This window comes from Penicillium cosmopolitanum (genome assembly GCF_028827165.1).
Source record: "Penicillium cosmopolitanum strain IBT 29677 chromosome Unknown utg000009l:1.0-9042332.0:1.0-9050551.0, whole genome shotgun sequence".
In the NCBI taxonomy this organism is placed as follows: Eukaryota; Fungi; Ascomycota; class Eurotiomycetes; order Eurotiales; family Aspergillaceae; genus Penicillium; species Penicillium cosmopolitanum.
The window spans coordinates 417,459-428,959 of NW_026622679.1; the positions used below are offsets into that span (position 1 = coordinate 417,459).

Genomic DNA, 11,501 nt, shown 5'->3' on the forward strand with positions numbered 1-11,501 from the left:
ATAAAGTGATTCATGAGGAGGGGCTCGAGATTGAAATATTATTAAAAGAATTCGGTCCAAGGTTGGTGGAATTGGACAAAAGTGTCTGGGATATCAGGCAATTGTTTTGGCAAGGGCTCCTTCTTGAGGGATGGTGAGAATATCTAGAATGTTTAATTTGTTTAGTCTTGATGAATTTCTAGCCAAAAGCGCTCCCTCAGGGTGGCGACTTAGCTCAATACGCATCACAGTTTGGGGCATACAGTATTGAAATTGGATACCTTTGTCGACTGATATGCCTTTTCTGAGGCGTGAGTCGTCTGCAATATTCGTGACATCAGAAAGAATTTCTTGAGCTACGATACCCCCGGCGCTACTTTCTAAGCGCAGCAATGGGACCTGCCTTTCAGTGGTCAACGCAATAAGCACATTTTCTCACAGAGCCTTTTTTTATACATCTAGCCGCTGATGATGCTATTTTTCTTAGCTATTTTGAATCAACGTGCCAAAATCAAATTGAGTCTCAGTACAGGCTTCCCACTCCTTCGAGGTACATATCAACTAAAACTTTTCTAAATTTTCTCTACAAGTCTCAATACTACTGTAGCAGTCGGACATCACATCAGGGGGCCTCCTTCCTGTCAAGTTCAGCCTTTTCTCCAAACCAGCCGGTTTCTCAGTCTCAAAATGGCGATTTGGTCCTCCTTTCTGACGATTTTAAGCCTCCAATTGATTGCTGAAGCGTCTAATGCTTCTTCAAATCTATCTAGTCTCGTGGGAAAGGCCGAAAATTCTCTTCATGAGCGCAGCGCTGGTCGTTATGCCGCGGTATTGGGTGGTAACGGTATGATTTCCGATGGCTGGCCCAGCATTGACCAATGGATTGGGTCTTTTGAAATTATGTTCGAGAATAATCAAGGTGTGGTATCCGCCAGCTGCTCCCAATGGGGTCTCTCCAATAACTCGGAAGACGAAACCGATTCCATCAAAGATGCCATCCACCAAGTAGCGAATTCGAGCGGCGTCGACGCCCGCTTCATTTTTTCAATCGTCATGCAAGAGAGTCAAGGGTGCGTTCGTGTTCAGACGACTGACAACGGTGTCATCAATCCGGGACTAATGCAAAGCCACGCGGGCTCTGGTTCCTGCAATAAAGGTGGAATCATTCAAAACCCTTGTCCCCAAAGCGAAATCCATCAAATGATCATAGATGGTGTCGAGGGAACCCCAGCCGGGCCCGGTTTGAAGGCATTGATAGCTCAGGAGGGCGGTTCGACAGACGTGGCTTCATTCTACAAGGCCGCTCGGGCTTACAATTCTGGTACTGTTGCCTCTAGCGGTAACTTGGGTCAGGGGATTGCCACTCACTGCTACGCCTCAGACACTGCCAATCGCCTTTTGGGCTGGACCAATGGTCCTAGCCTGTGCGCTCCTAATGTTATTGGCATGGTATCTGCTGCACATTGGGAGGGTAAGAGCGCCAGTGCGTGCGACGGGACGTCAACTACCACGCCTTCTCGATTAGTTTCCCTACCTCATGTATTCCCTTTTTCATCTCACCCAGAATCAAGCTCGCTTCATTCACCGTATACTTCAGCATTTGCCACCACAACTTCTGCGCTGATCTCTCTCAACACGGCCCAATGTGCTTGTAGTAGGAAGCGACTTCAAGTGTAGCGACGTTATCAGTATTTCATGCTATCCTTTATTTTTTCTTCTTGTTGCGTCCGGTTTTAGATCTATAAGCCAGTGGTCTCACTCGGACTCCACTATTTAAATACAGCATTGGATCTTTTAAATACAAGGATAATCCCATGAGCGCCTCCGGAATTGATATCTCGATTTTGTAACTAAAGATGAGGACTCGACGATTCTCGATTCAGACTACTGTAAAGCTCGCCGACCAAAAAAGATGGAGTAGCCACACTCGTTTGCTGTCTGAAGACTTAAGCATAAAAATAGCACGCTAGTGCGACGAGAACTGTTACCTTGGTCTTAAGCTAAGTGCAAGACTTTGACCTCAGTCTATACCGAAGAGTAGTCATGAGAGATGAGAAGCGTCCAACATGGTTTAATCGAAACGATGAAGGACGCTTGGGAACTACTGCTCCGCTGATGAGGAATTGAGAATTTTTACGAGTTAGCAGTCCTTAGACAGCGCCTGTGTAATAGCTATCACGTCTCAACGTGGGTCCGCGCCTCATTTTTACGAGAGGCGGCATAGATGAGGCTATCTGATCTTCTTCTAATCACGAATCATTACTGACATTTTTCGGCTGATCAAAGTTGAAGGTGATTCACATTCTGCATTTGGTTCCGTCGTATATTGAGGCCAGGGTTTGTACGTTCAAGCAAGTGCTTGCGGGTCTGCTTTTCTGATCGACAAACTTATAAGTCGACCTCACTGAAAAGCTTTTGATTGCAACACAGTGCAAAAGATGTAGCTATTAGTTGAAAATAGAGCACAAAAGTGCCGTTTCTGGTATCTGCATTAGGTCGTGTGGAGCTGATATAAATAGCATCGAGAGTCTATCCAGATGCTGATCTCCTCACCCCATTGTTCTTTCATTGTTCTCTTTGCCGACAATGCTCACTCCGGGTGAAAAACGCGTATGTGATGAGATTAGCAAGGAAGGCAGCTTCGAACACCTAATCGATGCATTCTCGGCCCTGCAATCTGGGGAACGGGCAGCAACTGAAGGCTCATTAGCCCCCGACAACGCTGATAGCGGCGAAGCCCAGCCATCGATAAGTAACGTCAGTAATCAGCAGCAGCAAGACATCGAAGAGGTTGACGATGTAGGAATTGAAGAATTTGCGGAAGCGTGCATGGATACTTACCGAGCATTGATGAAGAAAGGGAAGCTCTCGTTTTCGGAAAATCAAATGCTTGGAGAGCTTCATAGTGTTCTGAGTGATTACTACCTAAGCGATCCCCAAAAGTTCGATGCACAGTTCAACACAGTCGACGGCCAGCTCCAGTCAGGAGTCCAAGAAAAGACTGCGAGTACCCCAGCCATGCACTCTTGTCATAGTAGCCATTCTGATCAAGGAGTCAGTGAGGACCCATGGCGTCCCGGTAGCCCTGAAGCTACCGGAGATCTTCAGACTTCGCCGTTTCTTTCAGATGATATAGGCCGCGAGAGGCCTGTGGGAATGAGTGATTCCGAATTAGAAAGGGATGCCACGGAGAAGAATCATTCTGCCGATCCGTTTTCGATGGGAAAAGAGCTTGGTGCGGCGGGCTCATCTCGCCAACGTAGCAACCATTTAGAAAGTCGCACCGATAATGCTACTCCTGACAATGGGTCTCTAGTCAGCCTATGTCCAGTCAGCCATAGCGCATCAGAGTCAGCATCCAACCGAGCCACCACTAACAATGATCTAGTAGATGGGTGGGGAAGCTTACGCCGATCGACGTTCGTGATCATCCAATGTGGACCGCATGACGCAGCCAAATATCGATTCGAGTACCGGCCGAACTATAAAAACGACTCTCTGGCTAGCATCTCGGATCGCACCAAGCGAATCTCTGCCCTGGAAGATATAGACAGCTCTGGTAATCCGATGTGGCGGTATACGTCCAAGAACGTAAAGGACGTGGTTGGGGTGGTTGCAGAAGCACGCAATCCATGTAAAGATTACGAGACCAACCCATGCATGTGGTTGAAGGTTTATTGGGAGAATTTGAAGCTCGATGATCAGAAAAATCTAATTGATGGTTATTCTTGGATTCCAAGATGGGAATTTCCCCGATTCTGGGGCGGCAGCGGCTTATTGATGCTGAGGATACGAGAGCTTTGAGACAAGCAAGAAAAGCGGCACCAAAAGCATCTAGAAAGCAGTGGTCAAATTGCAAAAGGCTGCCCTCTTGCTCCTTTTCCACTGGATTGATCAAATGGGCTTCTGACTCTGCGATCAGCCTCTGAAACAGCAAGACTAGTAAGGAAATTTAGTACAGTATCATGAAAATCGTTCCGATATAGTCGTACCTCAATGACTCTAGTATTGCTCTTGCAACTGCAACATGGGCTGGTATCGACGACTGCTATAGTTTCAGTGGGGATGACCTTGCCTCAACAGGAACCAGTCTTTGATCGGAATTTAATCTTAAATGTGAAGCCCAGTATTGAATTCGGGGCAGGTCATCTTTGTACAAAGGAAGTTTTATTACTTTGCTGCCTCGCGCTACGTCTTGTATCTAGAGTCACTTGGGAAGCTTTCCTTGATATTAATTACCCATCCGAAAAGCAAGTTTATCATCAACAGATGTGCGAGACTCTCACAAACCTCAAGCAAAGTAAAGCTGGGAAGATGGGTACTTGTTACTACAAGGGAAGAGTCAGTTAGTTTCCTGTATAATCCTCATGTGCACAATCCCCAGTGAAGTAAGTGATCAATCTTGGACGTAGCTCTCAGGAGCCTGCAGATTGCGCATCGTGTTACAGTATATTATGCATACTACGGATAGAATGATGCCTGCCAAGTAATTTTCAACCAACCGGTGCCATCAGTGGCCCACATCCGTAGCATAGCCCCGTTAGACACGGTCTAGGACCTGCTAAGATATCGACATCTGAGATGACAACTACTGGAAGAAATCCTGTATGGTGCCAAATAGACGCAGCATTAGCTTGGACATGTACTTTCCAACAGTGATAATCGCCCTTTTGCAGAAAACGAAACTTTAGGCGGATCACAAAATTGTCCGAGTTCCACCAGAACAGCCCCTCGCCCCTAAGGGACAAATTTAGCATTCGGACATTTAAGGGGGATTCATTCTGGCTGAATAAAAAGCAGAGATCTCAAGGGAAGCCACAGAACTGACAGCAACAAAAATTTGGGAGCTGAGTGATGGTGAGTGAGTAGTGTTTTTGTTCTGGGGGAACTAGGGAGGAGCAATTTGCGTACAATATGTAGCGCGAGGAAGCAAAACAAAGTGCCAGCACTTACTAGAAGCATATGGACTAATATTTATTCGGAGCGAATGAACTCAAGCAGAACCAATTCAAGATAAAAACTGATTTATTCAGAGTTAGATATGCGATGATTGGCAAATTGAAAACAACCCTTCTATCTGCATATGCTCGATTTTCAATACACGGGCTATACCAATTTATCATGCGAAACAAAAAAAGCGGACTCCTGTCTAACTAACCGTTCGTTAGTGGTAGTTAATTTATCCTAGCATACGGCAAGCTCGGAGTAGGCGAGGTGTTAATATGATATTCATTCATCGCCTTGAGACCCTCGCGGGAATAAAACAGAGCATAGAAAGTGTCAAAATCTCAATCCATTTCTTGATTCCAAGAGTTCCTTAAATGGCAGAAGAAAATTATAGAGCATATTACGGCTGTAGGCAATGAGGCAAATTTATCAAATTGCATAACCTAGCTATCTAGACAAAATTATACATCCCGTTAATGGCATCATTTTAGGAACAGCAAATTCTAAGATCACCAGACGTCTTTAGAGTAAACGAATGAAAGGAACTATAGTAAATCCACTCCAGATCTTTATTATCTGAGCCATAGAGTGTCCAAGAGTGCCCTCGGGCACCGTGTCTATGATTCTTGTAATGCTCGTTTTTTTGGGACTTGGAAGACGCAGTCTTGATGATAAAGTTTTGGCTTAGACCGGACGTACACACCGTGCCGTCGGGCATTGACTGTTTAGATGTCCAGATGCCTCCAGCACAGCGCTGCCAAAAAGTGCCTCCTATGCAGTTCCAGATCCCTTCTTCGAGACATGACCCCGCGAACGTACTGGAGCTGGAGCTGGAGGCGGAAATAGAGCTATTGGAATTGTCGACCGTAGAGTTGACCACGGAATTGGCGGAGGTTAAGGTTATCGGAGCGCTCTTGATAGAGCCCGCACATTTGGTGATGTAGTTCGCCACATTCGCGGAAAGTGACCCGCTGGCTGAGGACTCTGAAGTACTACCAGCCGTAGTGGAAGGTTTATCATCGGCAGTTATGGCGGAAAACTTGTTCGAGCCGGAGACTTTAGCTGAAAGCACAGAGTCCCCAGTAGCACTATAGCCTTCCTTTCCCCAGGCAGCGGAACCGGTGAAGCAAACGTTGTCGTCAAGTCCAATAAGTCTTTCTTCAGGTCCAAGATACTCAATAGTATTGCCTGGGTTGGGAAAACGAATATCGTACAGCTCCCTGGTCAAGCAACCATTGATGTTGGCAATGAATAGGGGAGGGAGGTCTTCTAGGGAGGTTTCCTCGATTTCAGCGGATCCGGATCCCTTCGAGGAGGAGCTACTCTCGGTGATGGTTATGGGGGCACAGTTCATGTACATCTCGCGATTACCAATACGGTTGAACCACGTCCAGGCAATTGTATACTGACCCGTTTTGAAGCTGTCAGGGATGCTGAAGTTGAGTGAGAAAGGAGTGGCCATCGTTGGACTGTTCCCCATGCTGACGTCACTCTCAGTCGCATCCATACACCCACCCTCAATTGACTTAATGACGCTCCATGTAGTATCTTTGCGGGGGGGCCGATCCGAAGTAATACTGATTTGGCAAGAGCCACCACCGTGAGTAGTACCCCCGTGGAAGATCAAGGACTGGCTCTCACCCTTTACCATATGGTTCTCCTCAATGACAGAATAATCACCCGTGATCTTGCAGGGGAAGTTGCTTCCAGATGCGTCAAGAGGAGAATTATTTGAAGGGTTTGAATTGTAAGGGACGGGGTCGACCATGACTAGGTGAGCTCCCACAATGGAAGCCTCTATCATTGCAGCTAACAAAGTAGCTAATTTGGAATGCATCGTTCAAGTGGCTTTCAAAATTTGGTTGGAACTCTTCTTCAAACTTATTCTACCCTAACCCGTCTCAGAGGAATCAAAATGTATATGAATAAATTGAAAATGAAAAATAAAAAGGATTTGTAGGATGGATATCAGTGTATATTAGAGCTAATAAAATTGATAGAATATCATGAAACTTCAATCTCAACACCTCAGAAAGACACAAGGGAAAAAAAGTAAATCGAGTATTAAGAGCCCTTTTTTCCTTGAGGTAAAGCCCCGTCAAAAAAGGAATGTTTGTTATCAACATAATGATCAGACATGAGTCGCCTGAAAAGATAAAGGCGGTTTCTTGTGACGCTGAAAGAAATTTTATTGGCTTTTTATAAACAAAACAGCCAATTTTGCAAAAAAGAACAGACCGTAGAGCACTTTCACTTGCGATACCAGATGAGGGCCGCACACCAGACGACAATGCTGCAATGTACCTATACCCACCATAGCGATATATCTTTCTTTCTGGGCATAAAATCCCCATCAGGTGACCAAATAAAAACCCCCAATCTAGAAGCAGTGCGAGCCTCAATACGGTTTGCAATCGCCACGGGCTGGCATGACGCCACCTAGCCATGTCGACTAACACAGATGAACCCATCCCTTCAGATAGCTCCCTCTTATATACTTGTGCCATAATGGGAAGATGCGCTGTAACTGCCGAAAGTAGGATTTTGAGCACTTGAAGAGACGCCGTCATGCCAGCCAGCTAGCAATGACTAACCTACGAGAACCCATCGCAATCTTGGTAGCTGAGATGGCATATACGAAAATCAAATATGAATGGGCTCTGAGCAGACACGGCATATATTAGGGGCATGTAGGTACAATTGATTAGTGCTACTTGCCCTTTCGGCTGCACAGCCTGGTGTAAATAGATTGAGCGCGCCTGCGTGTATAGACACTGCTGGGCTATATTTAGAAATAAAAAACTATTATGTGTTTGAAGGTTCATTCGATTGATTCGCGTCTATCTTCAGATACTTACGGACATATTTGAACAGTACTAGTTTTTCTAGCGACGGTAGCCTGACCACTCATATTTCTGAAGAGTTACGAATTAGGGTGCACGATTTTGGTATTCTAACAATCCATACACTACAAGTTTTAATCGTAATCCAGTCCAATTTTAACACATAATATAAATCAATCTATAAAAAATGTATTGTGATAATCCGAGTCACAGATTCGTAAAGGAAGAAAGTTCAATTAGATGCACTGAAGCTTAAGGTCCCAGCTATCCTCCACAATGACTTCATCTTTCCAAGAGCCTAGAATACACGTCCACTGAGACACGATGGCTTCGATCCAGGATATGGCATCGACTAACAATATTCGCCGATGCAATACGGTTTTGCGGTTTCCAAAGCAGCCGGACTGGTGATGCATTCAAGCGGAGGGTCTTTGGTGTGCTCGTAGGTGAGTTGTAAATTTTCGAAGACCGGACGAAAGGAGAGGTTTCGGTAGAGCTTCAGTTGCATCTCGTCGAAGTGGAGATCTGGGTCATCTGGGCTCGTGAATATCCAGCAAGGGTTCCCAACAAAGTCAAGGCCTCTTCGACGTCTCCATTCGGGCCTAGGCTTCCAGTTGGGATAAAAGATCTTCTTGTCAAGAGCGGACTGAGGCGTGCACAATGGTACGTGGTTGAGTTCGAACTTTTTGGTACGGGGCTTTCTGCGAAATCTTGTAAAGATGTTCAAAACCCTTCCCATGATATCGGTCTGGTACTTGGAAGAAAGCTCCCACAAAATCAGGAAAAATTTGTCTGCAAAATCACAGTGCGGTGAAACGAAGAAAGTGCCCTTTTAAAGACGAAACCTAGAAGCTTTCGTAACCTATTTGAGTCTTTGGGGTCAGGACTAGACAAAAACGTGCCCTATCAAATTGCAGTTGGATTTTGCTTCAATGTATTGCGCACTCAAAGAACGCGAGGCAGCATATTTAAAACTATCCTCCCTTATTTTTGAGGTTAGTGTAGATGAGAAAAAGGCAAGGATGAAATGAAATTGAGAATTCATGCCTTACAAAAAATGAAACAGTCTGCTCACTTTGCAAGCATACTCAGTTTCGCAGATTCTTGCAATTCATACCGCATTTTTTTAGGATTCTCGAGAATTCATCAAGGCTAAAGGGAGTTCATGGCTCCGATTGGCTTATACCTCTTTGCAGCGGTACCCTACTTGACATACCCACTTAGCTCACGGGAATCCGATGTGGATCTTGCTGACAAACTATGCAATGATGGTGGGTGTGAGGGTATGTGAGGGTATCACGTATCTCTTGATGAGGAGCGTGTCTTTTCATTGATAAATCATATTAACAAAAGATATAGTCGACTCTAGATACAAGACGTAACGCGAGGAAGCAAAAGAAAGTTAGCTTCTTCGCGTTCAGGGGAACCCAGATGCGCCATGTGGGTCCACGTTCTAGGCTTAGCGTGTATGTGTCGGAACAGAAATGTACGTCCAATCAGGTCCATGGGTAGTTGTCTAATTTTTGTTATGTTCGCTCACATACTAATTTGTATGCGACCGACCATGACTAAGACTCTTGGCTAAGTTACAATGATACATTCTGACCATGCCTTACAATACCAATTCCCCACTCATACCGACACACCCCTCAGTATTCAAAGCACCTGAGGTTTCCAATATCAGCGTGTTGAATGCTGTATCCAATCGATGTAGACCGTTGAAGGTCCCAAATAGGCAGGAACGGCTGCCTCAGTCCTCAATATATCTTCGAACATCATGTAATCGAAGCATTTGGACAAATCGTTCGTGGTTTTGCCGTGTGAGCGGCTTAGTGAGGCCATCCGCAGCCATCTCTGCGGTGGGCACCCATCTGATCGTCAACCTACCGTCTGCCACTTCTTATCGAAGCCAGTGGTTGTGTATATCGATGTGCTTGAGCTTCGTATGCAGTTTAGTGTTGGTGCTGGTGATCAGATCGACAGTTTGTCTATTGTCACACCGTAGTGTAATCTCATGGTTTGGTCGGAAACCAAGGTGGCGTAGAAGGCGAATCGTATATTGCATCGCCCGAGCGGCCTCCGATAGAGCAAGCAGCTCTGCTTCAGTGGTTGAGGTAGTGACAGTGCGTAGCTTTGACGCCTTCCAGTCAACTGGTCCTCCATATATCTGACATAGATATCCAGCAGAGCTCGTCTTGTCGAGGTTATCTGCGAATAAGGCATCGCTTGCGAATGCAATAGATTCCAACCCACTACCAATTCCATATGCAATTGCCCAAAATCGTGTATGATATAGGTAGGTGATCACTCGATCAATAGCATCAATATGCTGAGGTCCCGGATTGGTCAAGAACTGTGCCAATCGAGCAGTGGCTTTCGCGGCATCAACGCGGGTGATTGTAGTAGCATACTGAGCTGATCCCAATTTGGTCGAGAACTCTTCAATATACTCTCTGCGCAGTGTACCGTCGTAAGGCTTTAGGCTATCAGGTGCTGTCATTGGCGTCGTCACCCGGGGCTTATTCGCAAGGTTGAATTTAACCGCCATATTCGCAATATAGGCATCCTGACACAACCACAGCTTCTTCATTGATCGATCGCGTATGATCCGAATACCCAGAAACCAGCGGACATCTCCATGATCTGTAAGCTCCCAGTGTGTGTGGAGCTGTCGCTCGATCTCATAGGCGCGATCTCGTTGATCAGGTGCGCTAGCCAGAATAATATCATCCACGTAGAAGAATACAATAATTCCCTTACCAACGAACACACAAGGATCCTCAGGTAGTGGTGTCAAACCAAGCTTACCTAACACGCCACAGGCCTCCTGCTGCCAAAGCTTTGGCGAGGTCCTTAGGCCATACAGTGCCTTCACAAGCTTCCAGCATACTGCTTTCGGCAGGTTTGATCCATCCAGTGGCTTCACATACACCGGCTTCGGTAGTGTACTGTTCAGGAAGGCATTTACTGCATCAAATTGCCTTAGATCCCAGTCAAACGCAGCAACTAAACCGAAGATAATCCGTGCCGTACGGGCAGAGAGGGTAGCAGCACGCTTCTCCTCTGAAGTTACTCTCTCAAGGTCACCTCTCACACATAGACAAGCTTTGTGTTTCAATAGGTTGCCATCCTGGTCAAACTTATAGTTAAAGACCCAACGTAGTGGCAAGACCTGAACAGATCGATCATTCGGACGATCAACCACTTCAAACGTGCCTTTGCTTTTCAAGTTCCGAACCTCCAGGGCGGCTGCTGCCATGAATGCGTCACGGTTAGAGTATCGGACCATATCATTCCAGTGCTCAGGTGCTGATAGCAGGTCGTCTCGGTAACGACTCGGTTTCTCAGCGTTCAACGCAGTAGCGAATGCATATAACAACTCAGGTGGTTCGACCGACAGTTCGTCCTCGGTAACCAGATATGTATAGTCATCTCGCCGTATTGACCTACGCTCGCGCTTACCCTCAATAATATTGGAAGGGCTCAACGACAGATCAATGTCTCGAGGTGCTACAGCCGGCAACGGCGTAGCCAGTTCTTCGTATAATTAAGCTTCACTCTCAGATAGAGGCTCCGGTTCAAACAACTCATTCTGCTGCTGCTGAGGCTGGTCATCCTGCTGATCTTCGTTTCCTATAGAATTCGAAGTCGTTTCTTTGTTCACCCCCTCAGTCTCTGTAGCAGGTTTTCCGGCCGGAAAACGATGTCCCAGCGGAGACTGTTGAGATGGTC

At 46.0% G+C, this 11,501-nt stretch overlaps 3 protein-coding genes across 3 annotated transcripts; 2 read left to right on the forward strand and 1 right to left on the reverse strand.

Annotated features, from left to right (window-relative positions):
- Positions 1 to 666: 666 nt before the first annotated feature.
- N7509_008275 (uncharacterized protein) lies at positions 667 to 1,656 on the forward strand (the record flags this gene model as incomplete). Its single annotated transcript, XM_056632912.1, has 1 exon — positions 667 to 1,656. The coding sequence occupies one exon, from the start codon at positions 667 to 669 to the stop codon at positions 1,654 to 1,656; it is 990 nt and encodes a 329-aa protein (XP_056483532.1).
- A 909-nt stretch (positions 1,657 to 2,565) lies between these two features.
- Positions 2,566 to 3,783, forward strand: N7509_008276 (uncharacterized protein; the record flags this gene model as incomplete). The annotated part of the gene is made up of 1 exon (XM_056632913.1): positions 2,566 to 3,783. One exon carries the CDS (start codon positions 2,566 to 2,568, stop codon positions 3,781 to 3,783), a length of 1,218 nt encoding a protein of 405 aa, XP_056483533.1.
- Positions 3,784 to 8,005: 4,222 nt separating this feature from the next.
- On the reverse strand, positions 8,006 to 8,508 carry N7509_008277 (uncharacterized protein; the record flags this gene model as incomplete). Its single annotated transcript, XM_056632914.1, has 2 exons — positions 8,006 to 8,067; positions 8,127 to 8,508. The coding sequence occupies 2 exons, from the start codon at positions 8,506 to 8,508 to the stop codon at positions 8,006 to 8,008; spliced, it is 444 nt and encodes a 147-aa protein (XP_056483534.1).
- Between the last annotated feature and the right edge of the window lie 2,993 nt (positions 8,509 to 11,501).